Here is an 18,933-nt window from a genome sequence, read left to right as displayed (position 1 = left end):
CGATTTCATTCCCATTACCATACTGGTATTTCGATCATAATTATTGCTAAGTGAATTGCAAAGCAGTTCAAAAGTAGCATTAAAAAATGTAGGCCTGTCCAGAATAAATCACGATCACATAAAACATGGTACTTAATAATATGAAACTAGTTCCAAAAATACCCTACATGGAATAAACCAATCAATGAAAATATCTTGGAAACTGTTTATTGATTTTTAAACTCTTATTATTACTTCTGAGGATGTCATTGACAAAGATCATAGAGTAAGCCCAGTCTGAACTGTGATGTGTCTCTTAAGTCTATTATAATTCTCCTACATTGTTTTCTTCACTCTACGATAGTTTTTGAACCACCGAAGAGGCCTGAAATGTGAGGTCTGTATTTTTGTTTACCTCAAGTGAATCTGTTCTACTGAACATGATCTTTATCAGAGAAGAGGCTGAAATGAGAAGCCTGTATGCCAGAATACATTTGTCAGAAATACCGTATTGCATAAATATAACATTCTAAATTTATAAAAATAGTGTCCCAATGGGTTTAGATTCTCTAATGTTTATGTATATGATATTATTGGATCTTTTGTATGTTAAAATATTGCATGCAAAAATATAATCTTCCATGTAATTGAGTCTAAAATATATTTTAGAAAAATATTGTCCAATTGGGTGTAGGTATTCTATTATTAACTCTAATAGAACTATGCTTTGTACACAATATTTAGGACACAATATTTATGTCATATGCTAGTCTAACAACAAAACATAATTCTGGTATGGCACCCTGAGAATTATGTTCTGGTACCATAGTAAATGGGAGTGGCCTGGATCAAACAAAGCAGAGTGGTGTGAAGCTGTGGATATATTTGTTCTGTAAGTGAACATTACCTTCATGCTACGCTTTTTATGGTACAGCGTGGAGTGGTAGCAACCTCACTCCCCCAGACAAAATACATTTTCCAAACATAGCTTCTCTTGCAGTGCCAAATACATTCTAAATCTTCTCCAACCTTCCTCCTGTCCAAAAAACCCTTTCATATTCACTCTCCAACCTCTCCTAATATTACATTTGGTAATTCACCTATCCTCAGAACTCCTGTCTTTTCAATTCAACCTCTTTCCATCTTCTCATCTATTTCCATCCCTGCCCCCCCCCCTGGAAATTGAAAATGTGACTGAAAAAGTGTAGTTCACTGGGTAATCTCTACTGAGAATGTTTGATCCTTTGCTTTTAGGTATTTCTGTTATTCCATTCAGATGTCATTCATATTTTATGTTGTTTACACAATCTTGCTTTAGTTTGATGCCTCCTCCACCATTCAGATACAAACGTTATATATTTTTCACTCTCTTTAACCTTTTGTTTTCTTTTAATTCAATGTAAGCCGCCTTTCAGAAATTTTGCCAACAATCTGTTAAAGTGTTCCTCATGTTCCTACATATTCTTGCTAGAAACAAAAAATATAACTTTGAAAAAGTTTAATTCCTGGAGGGCATACCATAATGCCCTGCATAATCCTTTGAAACATGGGTACCTCTGGAGCCATTCCAGAAGAGGCAATAATTCCAGTAATTGACCCATTGGAAGGATGCACTGCTGAGTCCAACCACTTGGGTTGAGTTGATGTTCCATTTTAATTACACATAAATCTCTGTTTGCATGGGAAACTTTAGTTATAAATGTAACCTTACAACCAAATTGAAATTTTTCATGTGTGCTAGGAATTCACAAAGAGATTCATGGCAGACCTAAATCCATTAACATGCGTGGAGATCTCTGTCACAAGCGTAAAGTACCCTGGACTAGAAAATCCCACTGAAGGGATAGAAAAATGAGTATTCCAACCCGTAAGTTTCCTTGGATGTTTGTGAACACTAACAAATGTACATTTGTCAGCATTCACAAACTCCTATCTTTCCCCTTTCCTTCATAGAAAGGATGAGATTTTTACTCCAGACAAGGTCAGGTGTAAATCCATTTTCATTGTGGGTAGTGGAAGGGGTTTCTCCATGAGAAAGATATTTAGATTAAAAAATGTGTGTTTGCACAAGAGATCTTATTCCATGTGTGAGGAGTTAATCAAAAGCAAATACATATGATTAAATCAAGGTGTACTTTCTTGTTATATGGTTCTCATCCTGCAATATGATAATCAAGCTTGTGTGAATATATTTGTGGTATTTAATCAATGAAGTTGGTTAATCCATGTTGAATCATCATGATAAAATTACAGAGTTTCTAGAAGGTTGATAGTTGTTTAAAACAACACTGTCCAATACAGTGAAAATAGATAAAAGGACAGTATGCCACTTGTTGTTGAATGTTTATTCTGAAAGTCTTCAACAAGCTTCTGAATAATCTTATAAAAACTGTATATAGAGAGCGAAGAGTGAGGGACAATCAGAGAACCTAACAATGGTGTGACCCTATAATGGAATATAACTGCTAACATACAACCATGGCATTATGGCCCAATGGCATTCTTCTGATCCTCTGCCATCTGTTCTGTATGCAGCACAACTCTGGAGTGTTACAGGGACAGAGGAGAACAAGCTGGGAGGACAGAAATTGAGAACGTAGCTGGCAATGACAAAATATGTGATGTGTGCAGTTAGGAGGTTGAAATGCCAAGAGGAAGGAGGTACAAGAGAAATCTAGCCTGAAAGAATTGAGAGAAGGAAAGTGAGAGGGTGAAGAATCGCCTTAGGAGTTGAAAAGGGAAACATCCACTTTGGAGGACAAAAATGTAGGGATATTAGAATGAGGTCCACAAAATTCAATACAATTCTTATGCAAACAATGAGAAGCATTAAAGAAGTGCACTAGACATATACCAAAGCAACTGCAGCAAAATAGCCAACGCCAGTCCTGTCACCTAATATCAGTCTCTATCCACCAGATGGAGACAAATGTGTTTACAGCAGACACCTAGTGGATTCGAAATAAATAAAGCAGGAAGCACACCACACTATCTCCAGTTGAAGTAAGCAGCTCCACCAGATTCACTTATCTGGATGCCAAGAGTAATCTTGGTGTTCACCAAGAAGGCAAAATTGACCAAAAAGGCTGACATGAGGTAAAGATCTGTGGGTGATGTTCAGAGGAGGTCTTTCCACATTGGCAAGCTAGCATTTGTAAGCTAATTGTTTGGTTTTGTCACTCGAGCTTCAAACAATGCAAAACCTTTTGCGTTGATGAATTTAAGTAGGTACACAGCTACGCATTCGCAGCCAAAAATACAATAAGGAAGTCACCAGGAGCACAATGTTTGGTTCTCGTCTATTGTAGGCCACACATGGGCCCCTTTTCTTTTGAGACCAGCTGAATTGCTGAGAAGCTGTCCATCGGAACAAAGGTCTGAGAGGGACAAACCATCATTGCACTTCTGTGTCACCAGGAGTCTCATCAGAAACTATAGCAGCAGCAGAGTTCTTCTGCTCATTGGTCCCTTCCAGGTCACAGCCTGAAATCCTTCTGCGGAGGCAAGACAGGCCCTTCATCAGCCTATGCCACATATCCCTGCTCCTCATAGAGTAAACAATGGGATTGACCACGCAATTCAAGAGGCAAAGGTTGCTACAGAATGCAAACGCCCTCTTGATGCCCTCACTAAGGCTACCAAATAAACTGTACATCATAAGAAGCAAAACTGGGGCCCAGCATAACATGATTACTGCGAGAACCAGGGCTAAGGTTTTCGCAAGCAGTACGTTCATTCGCATTGTGACTTGCTCAGGCGTCTGTCCGGCCTGTTTCCTATGGTATTTCATGCACACAACGTGCTTGTGGGCTTTCAACAGGATGTGGCTGTAGCTATAGGCAATAAAAGTCAGCAGTAACATGACCAAGGAGATCCAAAATATCAAGTACTTGTTATCAATCAGGGGAAACAATTCTGAACAAAGAGTCTTTAATTTACAACAATTCCACCCCATTAAAGGCAAGAACGCTATAAGAACAGAGAGCCACCACGTCAAGACGAGAGCCACCAATGCTCGCTTCTTCGTGACCAGAGTCTTATATGCAGAAGGCTTGTGTATACAGATATAGCGATCGAAGGCAGTGAGCAGCAGGCTGCCAAGCGACACTGTGAAAGAAGCAATGACTCCGCCAAGTTTCAGCAGGAAGATGGTAGGTGAGCCCGTCTCCCCGAAAACATGAAAATCCAAAAAGCTGTAGGTGAAGCAGACACTGGCTAGGAGGTCTGCCAGGGCCACACTGGCAAGGAACAGGTAAGAAGGATTTCTCCTGAGGCAGGAAGATGAGAGTATTATGCACAGCACCACAACATTTTCGATAATACCCAAGGATCCAACTGTACAGCTTAGAAGAGTGAGAAATGCTTTCTCCAAGGAGGTGTTGAACACCAAGTAGCATCCCAGGTCCTTGATCCCTGGGCCACAATTTGTGGCATTTTCCACCCTGCATTCATCCATCTTCTTTTGTGGGATGGGATTCCCTTACACAGTCCCTTCACTTCAGAATTTACATCCAAAGCTGAAAAAAAAATCAAAAATATTAGTTAACTCTGCTATTTCATACTTTCATATCTAAAAAGGTTTGAATGAAAACTCCAAATCCCTGAAAGAGTGTTTTGTGTTGCTTCTGTGGATTGGTAGCGTGCAATGTTTGGTGTATAGTCAGACGCAAAGGAGTTATGAGATCCTGCAACTGTGTTGTATTCTGCAAAGTTGTAGATTCACCTCCTTTGCCATTAAAAGCATCTTCTGGTGCATAACTAGCAGATTGCGAAAAGTTACTAAAAACAGGACTACAAGTGGTGCCACACAGAGGCAGTTCTTTTGCAAATGTTAACTGGTCACCCTTCAGTTGGTGATTGCACTATTCAGATGTTAAACTAGTATTAAAGGGGTGAGCCTTTTGCCCAGACATAATAAATGTGCGTGTTGGGATAGTCAAAACTGTGAACTAACGCTGAAACAGGGTGTACGGCAATGTGTTGCAAAATTTGGCTTGGTGCATACTTTTAGCCATCCTTTGAAAATATTTTGGTCCTACATTGGTGCATAATTCAAATGGCCCAGGCATAAATTAAGAGGGTGAAGGTATCCATCGTTGGTTTACGCAAGCCGGCTCTATGCAATCTTTTATAAATAAGCAAAATGTAAATTATTCTCATTTCGAGGTATTCAGTATAGACGCAGCTCATAGTAATTGAATGAATTTAGCACAGGCCAGGCCCTCTTGGACTAAAAAGCTGTGTTGTAAAACCTCCCAATAAGGCTCTGCATTGTTATTGTTATCAAATTCATCCATCAGTTCATTACTTCCTTGTGCACCATTTTTGTTATGATCTTTTACAGAAAAATGTGGGTGATCACAACACAGTGGTAGAATCAAAGGCTATTTTTATAATGACCTCATCAGTAAGCCCCGGAAAGAGCAGGTGCGCTCTATACACTAAAAGATTGAAAGTATGCTCACTGGAATTCATATTTAACCTTATCCTTTGGGTTCTCTCGAAAAACTCACTTGGTCTTGAAAAAAATAAACTGGAACCGAGGTCTTTGGATTTGTGCTTTTGTTTTTTATACTGCAAAGCTGTAAAGTTTTGAATGTAAAAATCAAACAATTAAACTAGGCTTGAATCACCAACCATTGTTGGTGCTGAAACGGACCTAATTTCACAAAAAAACATCAAGTAGCCGCAGCTAAGATCCTTTTGCTCTTGAGGCCTCCTTACAAACGTGTGATATTGTTTGTGTTTTATGTGCTTGGAATGGTCTTAAAGTTATGTTTGGAGCTATCTAACTAGCATGTAACTTTAACTGTGTATGGTTGGCAGTGGCTTTCGAACATTTTTCACAGTGGAGCCATCATATGTATCAGACGGAAGTTGTCTTTTATGTCATCAAAGAATATGGACTACAGTGTGTTGTCTGTATCGTAGATGCAGCATAAAGCAGTATTTTTGCTATGTTCATTACGAACGTGTACCAAGCTGCAAGCAAGGGTTATAGAAATACAAAAAAAATCCCTATACTGCCCTCTCCTGAATGTAATGAGAGCAAGAATGATTCTATCTTTGTCCTACAGAAGTGAAATTTTACTGCGGAGGGATGGCAAACTCCTGAACAAAAGTATCACCAAGATATGCAAGCGTGTCCCTTGCTTGTCAAGATCTTACTCAGCTGCTCAAATCCGGATGGAATTGGGCCTTCTCGACCAACGGGTGGCCAGAGCAGGAGCTTCCTGAAATCCGTGTCACAAACTCAGACGTGCTGAGAGCAAGTCCAGAGGCCCCATTGTGGGATGAGATTCAAATTGGTGGCTCTAGACAACCTCATCATCTGTACCTTGAGGATTGTCTTAGTTTAAGGGACGTTAGAGGGCTTTGGGCCTTCCCCATGAGTCAACATACCGTTAAGAAGTGAATTAAAAAATGCGTGCCCTTCCTCTCAGTCAGACTGACATGGACGCTTTATCAAAGTGTAAGCAAGTGTGGGACGTCGTCAACTCCTACCATCAAGCTCTTTCCTTACCCTACCTGTCCTGTACGTTTACAAAACACAAAAAATTAAGGGGCTCATTTACAAGTCCCTTGCACCGCCGTAGTGTCACTTTTTTTTACGCTGCAGTGGCACAAGCAGTCCCCGACACTGCGACACATTTACAAACCGGGGCAATGAGACCATTGCACCAGTTTGTACAGCCTTGCATCACATTATACCTGCGCTAGGTATAATGTATGCAAGGTAGGTGTTTCCCCGTTAAAAGCCACACAGAACTGGTGAAGTGAAATTTACAAGATTTCACTGCGTTGTTCTGCACCTTCACTGCGTCAAAAATGTAATGCCTGCTCAGAGCAGGGCAATAAACTGACACAAAACCTTTTCAAATGGAAGCCTTCCATGCATTGCTGGAGTAGCATCATTTTTTTGACGCTCATCCAGCAATGTGTGAATTTAGCACCACAGATGCATCTGTGAACAAATGTGTGCCATGGAGCACTGTAGAGTAAGTACAGCGGTACTAGAGTGGAGCAGGGCAGCACAAGAAATCTGACGCATCACAGCCGATGAGTCAGATTCTTGTAAATGAGGCCCTTTGGTTCATGGCCCTGAGTCTCAAGGAATGGCCGTTCCTTAAACACTTAGCTAGGTGAAGGCCTTTTGGAATCAATGATGTGCAGGGAGTGTGATCTGTATGATTAATCATGTGAGCATATTGTTTGTAGCTGCCCTGCTTTACTTGAGGAATTAAAATCTCTCCTGATGCAGGAATGGAACAAACTGGGCATTCACTCATGCCGGCGGGCCATTATTGATGGCATTAACTCTGATAACATTACTTTGAATACTTTGTTGGTTAGGTTTGTACAATATGCAGCTAAGAAACTCTGCCGCTTGGGGGCTACATTGAGCGATATCAGCCTAAGCCACTTATTGGATTGCCCGCCAGAGCCACCCCCTATAAAGGCTCATATTTTCTCTGAAACATGGGTAGCTTTAAAAAACTGCTGTGAATGCTCTGGTTTGTAGTGATGCTTATCTTTTAATATGTGGCATCTATTACATTTTCTTTGGTTGCTGTGTTGTTTAATTTTTTTGTTCACCTTTGTGCCTATTAATTGTAATTTTGTTGTTATTTTAATTGTTGCACTTTGCACTTACCTCTCAATAGCTTGCACCTTTTGTGATACAAGTCTGTTGTTATTTTAATGTTGCAACACAAAAGGATGATGGACGGAGTGCTGAAACTTTTCAACCACTCACCCCCAGTCACAGATCCGGGTTGAATCCATCGTTTTTTGGCTCACCATGCCAAACCAGTTTGGTCCAAGCCAGGCTAGCATGAATCTTGTGCTCAATATGCCACTGGATTCAAGCTAGCCTGGCTGATGAGGGGTGATATCTTAAAAGTAGTCTCAGGATGCTTGTTTCCTGTCCAGGGAAGACCTGGCCTGGCAGTTCGGACTGGACTGTTCCCATGGGGAGCAGGGTTAAGACTGATTTGCACATGGCTAGGCCCAAACTGAGGTGGCATGGTGAGCAAAAGAACAATGGATTTAGCCCAGACCTCGGACTGGGAGTGAGTGTTAAAACAATATCATCACTCCGTCCATCATCTTTTTGTGTTGTTGTTTCCATTATTATGTCCCCCCTGGGCTTTGTTATACAAGCCACAGGTCTAGCACCTTATTGGCCTGGCAACTGTTACCCCTTATCTGGTATTTTGCACTGTTAGTGGGGATCTCCTTTTCCTTGTCCTATGTTGGCATTAGTGCTAGCCCTGGGTAAGAATAACAGGCTGTCCAAGGACGGCCCTATGTCGGCAGTGTCGACCTATGTAAACTTGCTGCTCCCATTTTGATACTGCACTCTGCACCGTGATATTTTCTTTTTTTGTTAGCACCTACACAGCTTCGCAATTCTCTGCATATCAAAATGGTAAAGCTCCCAGCATAACTGCTGGTGCCCACTTCCTCCACTAGCACCTCCCACTAACCAAGCCTTGTCTTCTAAGTTCACCTATTAAGTGAAACATGAAATTTAGTAATGAATCAGGCCCAAAAGGGCCCATAGGAACCAGGCAAAGTGCAATTATTTGTTGCAGAATCACTGGTAATTATGTTTCATGGACGCTACTTATTTCTGCCACAGGAGGGAAAACTGTATTGAAACATATTTTATAATGTTAATTGGTGCCAAGAGATTTGTGGAGATGAGGCAGAGGCGGATCTATATTCAGAGCTTAATTTGAGCTCGTACCACAGCACTCTTTTTTTGGAGACTGGAGCTTATTTTTAATCATCAGACTTTGTCAAGAACAAGAGAGAATGACAGCAATGGTGGAAAAGAGGAAGAGGAAGAGAATCACGAAAAACGGTGATGAAAGGGAAAATGTAGGGCCGAAAGATTTCCTGCATGAGTGAGATAAAGGGACAGGGAGAGTATATCGGTGGAAGAAACAGGCATGGGGTGGAATACAATCTTGGTATTTGCAATACCGACATTCGGCAGAGGTGCCTGCAGGCTTTTGAGAAAAATGTAGGCCTGGCATTCATTCCTTTACAAAGCAAACTCTGTATCCCATACCCTCTGTGAAATATACTTTATAAATGTAGCAATAACTTGTGACCATTCACTAACTGTGTACCAGGTCACCATATTAGTTTACAAATACTGGCTGGCAATCACCCACTTACAAAAGCAACTGCAAGCAGTGCTATGCATCCCCAGCACAAGAGGTCGCGAGAAGGGACAAGGCTGCAACAAGCATTGACAAATCCAATAGGCCTGGCATTGACGATGGTTAATTTATTTTTTTATTTTTTATTGCAATAATGTGCACCCGAAAGAAAAACAGAAAACATGTGCCAGCGTAAACATGGCTGCCATGAGCTTTTGTTTAGACATTTTAAATTTAAGATACATTCATTCATGTGGTCGTTTTACTAATGATTTTCTTTTACCTAGTAAGTTTTCACTTGTCCCCTTGCACTTTGTTGTTATTTGTGAAAAGACAAGAAAACATCACCAGGTACTTTAGCACCTAAATCGCAGGCAGATACAATGTTACAATTTCACCTAAATGCTATAAAACGTTTATAAAACAGACAGGAAATAAATCACCATCTAACGGGGAACACAAAGTGCAGGCAAAGTAAATAGCTGCTTTTTAAAGTCAATATTAAACGGAATGACAATGAAAGAGCACATTTTCAACCAGGTTTATCACTGATGAGAAAGGAACTATTTTTAGGAGGATGTGAACAATGTACATAGGTTTTGTGCAGTCACTCAAAGTTGATGGAGCCAGTGGGTGAAGTACACGGACCCATTGTCACACACTGCATGGTGTGGTGGGGGGAACAAAATGGGACTGATACTGTAAGAGACCAGTAAGTGAATGTGGAAGCTTGCTGACCAAAAGCCCCACTAGGTATGTATATATAGACTAAACCTAAAAACGTATATTTAGCCAGTCATCTACTGAAAAGGAGAATCCAAAGTGAAGAAAATAGACACCCAGAGGCAAAAGAACAATGTGGGGAGAGACAAGGACACTGATTAATGCATTCAAACGATAGACTTAAACCCAGTGACAGAGTGAGAGACTTGGAAGAGCCTGAAAACCCTTTTGAAGTAGCAAAAGGCAGACAGATATCAAGTTACACAGCTATGGGCAGCAGACAGATTATACAAATCCAGTAATACCAGAAGAGCTTTGGGAAAGACGACAGACACACCTATTGACAGAGGTAGTGGGAGGACAGGGGCAGATAAAAAGCCAGAGACAATGCCTAAGACAGGAAAGAGGTGGGTAGTTACTAGCAGACAGAAAGCGAGACATGGGATGGGAGAAAATGACAAGACATTAAGAAGTAAGGAGAGAACTATACTGAGACAGCAAGCTGTCCATGGATAAAGTAAGGGACTGATATGCACAAAGTAGCACAGGGGAGTATACAGAAGAGACATTGAGAAACAGACAGACTCCCCAAAGCACAGGAAAAGGCAAGTGAATGACAGATATGTACTCCTAGATGAGCTGAAATAATTATGTATGGAGCAGAAGGACACCTAAAGATACAGAGAGAGCCAGGGGGGAGACACATTTACACAAAGATGAAGAAAGAGGAATAGAGTCGCCAAGTGACAGTGAACGGTACATGGAAGAAGAGCAAGGAAGAAAACAATACACACGGAAGGTGACAAGAAAGAGATAGGCTGGCACACAAAGGCAAGAGGAGAGAAGAGAAAAAGAAAGGCACGTCAAAAAGTGTGAGACAGTGAAAAGGCAACGAGACTCCACAGAGGGTATCCAAAGACCTAGAGACAGACAGGCAGACATATGCACACTTTAAAAAATGGAGGGACAGAGACAAATATGAACTGCTCAGAAACAGTGATGGGCAGACTCACAAGGCCACGAGAGACACAAAAAGACAAAGGAAACATTTAGGTGAGAAGCACAGATATACAACGACACAGTGAAACATTAGAGTGGAGGATATACAAACAGAATTATTACAATAATCAGAGGAGAACTGAGAGGTCTTCAGACACAAGGAGAGAATTAGAACATGGACAGAGGGATAAATGAGGAGAAGGGTGGAGACAGAAATAAAGGCAGTAAAATGAGAATATAGGAGAAGACCCAGGCAGACAACCTGGGATGGCGGTGTGGCTGGGGATGACAGAAAGGCACTCAGGGCTTCTCGGAGAACTTTTAAGAGATAGAACCAGAGACTACACAGGCCAAAACAAAGGAGAGATTAGCGTTTGCCTGTCATATGGTGCAGATTTCATGAAAGAGAACATTACTGCACCTTCCAAAGTAGTTCTCACATAGAGAACACCTGCAATGCATTCTCCATATGTCAACAATGGTATCTTGCAGTTATGCAAAGAGCACAACATGTTCAAAACGCTGCAGCGGTCCGTAGAGAACCTGTAGCTTTTTTAGTAAATAGCAATGCAGGTAAATGCACATCTGGAACGGCCTAAGTGTAATGTACACATCACTCCCAGTAAATTAGTAAAGTAGTCTAATGCTGCTATTTCCAGCAGATTACAGATGTGTTAGCTGAAAGCTGTTCTACATGCAATAGCTGCATGCTACAGCACAGAACACCACCCCCACAGGCCTTCTACCAGCATGGGTACTTTTTCCAACTCAACACTGAATTCAGCTCTGCTGTCCTGTATGCATCAAGGATACTTTGTTTTCACTCTTAGTTTGAGTTAAAAGCATAAGTAGGAGCCTTAGTAGGATTTTAAAATTAAGCCATTTGAGCACCTCATGCCCCTATCTTTCATTGCAGTAGCATGGCCACACTTGTTAAAGGCGGCTTAGAAGAAAGCGTTCTTTGGTTAGTATTTTTTATTTCAGCAGTAAACTCGACCCGGAGGTATGGGAGAGCTTTACATGTACACCTGTCACTTTACAAGGGCGCAAGACTAACTGATTGGATGTTGAACTAATGCAGAAACGCAAACTTGGTTCCCCTTTGCCAAAGCCAGCAGCTCTGACCGCAACGCCACACCCGTCCTCCTGTTAGTACAATGGAGCATCAGGAAGGAAACAAACCTGTAGCCTCTGGCAGCAAATTAAAATGCCCTATATGCTCTGAGGCTACAGATTCTTACACCGATTTTAAAGCTATGCTTCTTAGCACATATCACGTTTTGCCACAATCCTTGCTTTCACAAGTTCTGCAACCATTTTGAACTTCCTTATTAAGTAAGAGAAATGTCATGGAAAACCAATAGTTTCCTTTTCCAAGATCTTCAGAATGGATTGAGTGTAAATCACCAACATTAGAAGAGAGACAGTAATCATTTTCGTTTCATTGAGGACAAACGTGAATAAGCAAGTGATAGACATTCAAGAAGGACTTATTAAAAGATTATGCTTTACATTTCAAAGGAACAATACTTTGTATTGCACAAGTCCGACAACAATTGGTGTTCTTCTATTAACAATTGTATGGTTATAGGTGATATTTCCTAACCTAATCAACAATACGATTTATAATGTTAAAATACTATCGGCCTGATTTCGAGTTGAGGTGTTAAATTATACACTTAATAAATATACCACAGGGTACACTATAAGGAGTTAATTGGGAATAGCATGTGGATTTTGTTGTTTACTGCACCAAAATACGCATGATACAGTAAATATCGTGTATTTTCCTCTGTTAAATTTTGCAGATTTGACCAGCCAAAGTGTTACAAGTATTGGGTTATTTAACGCATCAGATAATTATCGGATGCCTTAAAAATAACCAAACTTATAATTCCATTCCGTGCGTAAACAGGGGTTTACCATGGGACAGAATTTAAGGAGCTACTCATAATAAGGCCCTTTATATTTATCTCATAAAACAATATCTCACTGTTTCCTCCCACAAGATGCTTCTTTCAAAATGGCAAATGGAAATCTCAGTGAAAAAAATCACTCCTCTTTCTTGTTATGTCGCAGCATTGCGTTAAGTGAAGTAAAGTGAAACAAACTGGAATATCGTAGTTCCGCCAATTTGGGAAATGTTTTGTTTAAAGACGGCCACCACATTTCCTCACTCACAGGAGTGGCTCGCGGTGCTTTGTAGGGGTGGGGCAGGACGAGGCAGAGGGATTAATAAAAAATTAAAAAACACTGGGGATGACAGATAGACGCTGCCTTTAACCGCGCCGCCCCTCGGCTGCAGGCTGCAGGGACAGGCTCCCAGCCTGCCCTGCAACCAATCATGACGCGGCTCAGGGCAGTGTTAGGACTGGTTGGAAGAGCCGAGCCAGATTGCTCCCAGGCACACCAGGAGCCTGTGTCTGCTCTCCCTAGCCTGGCAACACAGTGCCAAGCTGGAGAGAGCACAGTGCGCATGTGTGTTTGGGTGACCGAGACAGCTGGCCAAATATACATGCAAACTGAGGGGGAATGCTGTGCACTCCCCCTCAGTGCTCATCACAGCCCGTGGCCCTGCTCTTTTTACTACAAAACGATAATAAACATAGTATAGCAGCTAAAGGTCTCTTCCCTGCTGTGGCTCACAGCCTGCAGCCAGTGAAAAAGCTGGGACGGCTATCCTGATGGTGATCCTGCCTCAAATATGCTAAAATATCCAAAAGACATAAGCACAATCCCTGACACACAAGGGGTTATTTTTTGGTCACAAGTGCCTTTTGGGCACTATCAAAATGTGTCACTCACAGTGAAGTAAACCAATGGCTCAAAGTGGGTTAACCATGTGCATCATGCTCTATGTTGTGGTGGATGGAAGCAAAACGTGAATGACACAGCAACAGACCAATGGATGAAGAAGGATAGCTGAAAGCCTGTATAAGTAACCATATTATATATAATTTTTTAGCAAGGTCAAAAGATCTTAGCTATTGCCGACCTAAAAATAGGCCTCGAAATGGCCTTATTTCTGTGGAATGTAGAGTGCCTAAACAGCAAAATGTCATATTTATTGCCTGTAGCTCCGAACGTCCTTACACCACAGCTGTGTTGAAGACCTTTTTGTGAACTCCTGCTTTATACAAAGGCAGTCTCCCATAGGTTTATTTCCACACATAGAGATGGTTTTCCCTTGGTTAGCGGTGGTTAACGCAGGAATACTATAACACAGTAAGGCCCGTATTTATACTTTTTTAGCCCCGCAGTTGCATCATGTTTTAACGCAAAAGCGGCGCAAACTCACAAAATACAATGGTATTTTGTAAGTTTGCGCCGCTGTTGCGTAAAAAAGTGGCGCAAATGCGGCGCTAAAAAAGTATAAATACGGGCCTAAGACTCTTCAGGTGCCCACAATGGGTGACATGTTTACCAGGGATATTTACCAGGGATAATCACGAATGACAACTATACTGACTAATAATGATCAGCTCAAATTTGAGCCAATATGGGTGTCTTTCCTCCCACCATAGTGAGTATTTACTGATATTCAAGATAGATATTCTGAATAGGCACGGCTGAAGACCATAATGCATTAAAATTGTATTTTATTGTATTAGAGGGTCATACTTTATTTTGCTACAATGCATACATACCCTGGGTGCCACTGCATGGGCTTGAGGAAAGATGCTGGCACTTTTCTTGTGTTTCACTAGGTCAGGGCCCATAAAGGTCAGAGTTCTGCTGATTTGTCATGATTTGAAATGATGTGCTTTAAATATAGCTTCACCTAACTCCACGGAGGTCAGAGGAAATATGTGTCACACCGGTAATTTGTGACTCGTGATCTGTGCATTGTAAGATGCATATGTGGATATGTTTGCCATTCAGATTTGTGTTATCGACCTCAGTAAAATGGTAATAAATATTTTAAATGAATCTCCCACTTTTGTCTAAAATTGATTGAATTTCGCGTAATTAATTTTGATCTGGAGATGATTGATGTACATTTTTTAGCGTTACATACAAAGGTTAATTTTTACATAAACATATTTAATGGCATCCATCGCATTTGATATGGTAGCGCATGAAGCCCCTTTTGCGAGCATTCCAGCCATCAGCTTTATGTTTTCCTCAGTATATCAGGCGCAGTAGTCTGGCTTTACTACTTCGCTGACAGCTATCAGGCTGACAGTATCATGACAAGCATTTACAATGCATCGGGTCTCGCGTTTGCTCATGTTAGAGCTGATCGCGTTGTAAACTCCTAACCCGACTTTTCACCTATCGGGCAAAAGTGCATTTATGTACATAACCCGAAAAAGTGAAATCAAGTAGGTAAAGCGCTGGACTTCTGCCAAGCGAGATCGGGCTCGTAAATTAGAGAAAAAAAAGTCCACAAGCCCGATGGAAAACAGCGAGCCTCGCATGTTTTCTGTACTTGGTCGCTGCGCTGGAGGAGGACTAGCCACTGGAAAAGGCATGACGTATGCGTGCCTTCGACTAATGAAAGCAAGCAGATTTTATTAGGGAAGCCCACCAACCAATAAAAAACACTGATGTGAAGTTGACAGGGCTCCGAGCCCTTTTATAAATACAAAAGAGTCTCCCTGCGAAACGCATGAGCGAGCGCATGCAACGCAGGCTGGACCCTAAAAAGAGGGGAGGCCACTGTTGTAGCCACACAGGGCCTGATGACATACATTTTATTGGTGTTGAGCTACTAAGCCGCGTCGTTTGCAATACGCAGTCAGTGGAAGCGCATCTACGTTGAATGTCCAGTGAAAAACATGACATTTTACACTGGTCGATCAGTTCTCGTGCCACTTATGCATGAGTCCTTTGGTGCAAATGGCGGTGCACAATTTCCCGCATGCGTGCAATCTGTGGAATCGTCTACCTAGTTAGGGACAGTGCATGGATTTCTCCTGCTTTGAGTGGCATTTTGCTAAATGGCTATCAGAAGCCCTCATTGCTTTGCGCTTGAACCACTGCTTAGTTTGTGTCAGTGGCTCCAGGTGCTGGACACCAGCACTCATTTATGGGGATCAGACATATTTTCCATTATCAGATCAGGGGTGGTTCCTGTTCAGGGGCTTCAGGGCGGAGCCCCTCCATCTGTGAGAAGCCACATAATGCTGTGGGCCTTCGCCCCAACTGTTGATCATTAGATTAAGCAGTGTCCATGAAAACACGACTTTTGTGTTTCCATGAGCACAGCCAGCGAGCAGGTCAGCCCTCTCGGGCTCTGCTTGAAGCTCCTGATACCAGAAGTAGGAGGAAGGGGTTAAAGGGACTGAGCAAAGATCCGCTTCACAAAGTATTGATTAAAAACACGGCACTCAGTAGATGAAGGCCTGGATTGTGAGGGGTGTTGTTTAACTACACCCTCTCACACAGGCACAGTCCATAACTTCAGATAGGGCTGTGCTTCCAGTCCTTTCAAGAAGCTATGAGAGTGCTTGAGGTAGAGCTTCCTCTTAATCCTGCCTCCCTTGTTGGTAATCATGGCTTGCTGGTTCCAATGGCCAGCACCGAATTCCCGCTCTGCTGGTGCGATGGAGCCTTTAAGTTGCCAGCAAAGAAGAAAGGTAATCATAAAAAATACAGTGTTGTTTTTAGGTCCATGTGAGTGAAAATGTGTTTGTGAGCAATTGAGAGAAAATGAAATTGAGTGAGAGTGTGTGTGTTACGTTAGCGCGTTGTAAGTGTCAATGAGAGTGAAATAGTGTGAGAATCAATGAGAGAGTGAGTGTGAATCAGTGAAAGTTAGGTCAAGGGAGAGGGTAAAACAGTGTAAGCAAGCTAGAATGAGTCAGTGAGGGGTGATTGTGAGAGGGAGTCATGGATGCTACTAATAGTGATGTAGCAGGTACAGTGGCACCAGGGCCCGGAGACCTGAGGAGCCCACTGAAACATATTTATTAAAGCAGAGCACCTGTACCTGGGGGTTAAAATCAGAGCTCATACACACCTGTAGTTGTGAATGAGAGTCAGTGATTGTGAGAGAGTGAGTATGTGTAAGTGCATTTGTGAGTGAGAGTGATAATCAGTGAGTGTATGGGTACATTTACGTGACAATGAGTGAGAGTGATTATGAATTAGGATGAATAAATGATAGAGTGTTAGAGTGAGGGAGAGAGAGAGAGTGAATGAGACAGAGAATGAATATGAGTGAGAGCCAGTGTAAGTGGTAAGAGTGTATTTGTTAGAATGTTTTATACTCGTGAGCCTGCTGCTGGCCATGGCATAGTCAACATAATTCTTGGCTTATGGGGACACCCAAGATAACTTGCTGTCGCTGGCATATTGAAGGTAATTCTTGGCATAAGGGAGGACACTTATTGAAACATGTAGGCCCTGATATTCTATTTGTAATTCCTGTCAAATGGAGGACATTTATGGCAAAATTATGGTGCTTGCATAGTTGAGGTAATCGTTGGCAACCATGCCACATTGGGGGTGCGAGGTCTGGTTGAAGGAAGCAAACTATGAGAAAATGCTGGTTCTGACATATTGTTGGTAATTTTTGACAGATGGGTCACCCATGGAATATGGACAGTATCAAAGGCATAATTCTGGTGCTGACATATTGTGTGTAATCTTGACAGAAAAGGGGTACCCATGACAACATTCTGGCATTGGCACTCTGGAGATAATTCTTCACACATAGGGGGCACACAAGTCAAAATTTGAAAATAATGAGATGAACCGTTGGCAAGAATTACGTCCCACCACTTTCAGGGATTACGAGCCACCACTATATTAGGTCTTGGTCCAGTGCAAGAAACAGAGAAAGGCAAAAAAACTGAAAGATAGAAAGAGGACGAGAAAGATAGGAAATCAGTGACAAAGGCAGAAAACAAGATGAAAAAGAACCCAAAAGAATAAGTTGCATAAACAGGAAGTGTAGGGTGGTGGAAAAATTGTCATGCAGTGAAATCACTCCTATGCATCCTTGGCATTTGGTAGCCGGAGACATGCAGCATGGCCTCCTAAGAGTACCGTGAGCCTTGGCGCTTAGTTTTTGTAACACAAATTTAGCGCTGTGTTGAACCTACCCTGCCTGTAAGTGTGGTGTGTGTGCCATATTGCTGGACAGTGTCGTGCTTTTAATGTTTGTCACATTACATTATCCCGATACTGAATTCATCTTTGCTCAGCCACATGGTGGGATAAATTGTACAGTGGTGATAATTTACTATCCAGATCGTGCACAAATATGCAGTAAATCAGGAGTGCAAGCATTCATGTTGTACCTCCTCTGTATGCAAAAACTATGCAAACCTACATATATCAAATGCTTCTCAACTGCACGTTTCTTGCTGACATGCATACACAAATCGAAGCTAAATGCAAATATTCAATGCAGGATTAATGAAATGCTAATTGCAGGGTTCCATATTGCACATCGGTGTGTTCCAGAAATGCACCAGAAAGTGAGGAATGATGAACCTACATCACCGAGCTACGTAGGATGATCACAAACATTACAGCAGCTTCTTAACAATATTTGAGACCCTAAGCAAACTATATTTTAGGGCCCCTGTTTAGAACAACTTTGAGGTTATTAGCCATTATCAGCTAATTCAACCCCACATGATGCTAACCAACATTAAATTATACCAAAACCTAACAGACACTTTTATAGAAATGGTAGCAGGCAAAACAGCCAAAAGCTGTGTGGTGTACACCAGCTAAATAGTACCAAAGGAGGGCTTGGTAAAACACTAATAAAGCCATTTCTTTTGTGTTGTGATGTTCATTTTTTTGCCTTGCAATAACAGTATTGACTTGACGTATGTTTAATGGTCTTGGGCCAGATGTACTAAGTTTTTTTCTATTCGCAAACATCCCGATTTGCAGTATATGGTTGTTTGCGAACAGAAAAAACATTTTTGAATGATCAAAATCCTATTTTGCCATTCAGGAATCTATCACGGAATTGCAAAATGGATAGCGATTCGGTATTAGGAAGGGGTGTGGTAAAGGCATCCCTTCCTAATAGCGAGACGCACTGGTGTGTAGGAATGTTTTGTGACCGGAAACGCAGTCACAAAACATTCTC

At 41.6% G+C, this 18,933-nt stretch overlaps 1 protein-coding gene across 1 annotated transcript in view; it reads right to left on the bottom strand.

Moving 5' to 3' along the window:
* Positions 1-287: 287 nt before the first annotated feature.
* The window catches only part of CNR2 (cannabinoid receptor 2), a 95,593-nt gene continuing 76,947 nt past the window's right edge, over positions 288-18,933 (bottom strand). Inside the window, exon 2 of the mRNA XM_069223959.1 lies at positions 288-4,496. Within this exon, the coding sequence (XP_069080060.1) occupies positions 3,374-4,435 (1,062 nt within the window). The 5' untranslated portion in view covers positions 4,436-4,496 and the 3' untranslated portion in view covers positions 288-3,373. The remainder of the gene's footprint in view (positions 4,497-18,933) is intronic.

Source organism: Pleurodeles waltl, chromosome 3_1 (assembly GCF_031143425.1).
Source record: "Pleurodeles waltl isolate 20211129_DDA chromosome 3_1, aPleWal1.hap1.20221129, whole genome shotgun sequence".
NCBI lineage: Eukaryota > Metazoa > Chordata > Amphibia > Caudata > Salamandridae > Pleurodeles > Pleurodeles waltl.
This window is presented reverse-complemented; position numbering and strand designations above follow the sequence as displayed.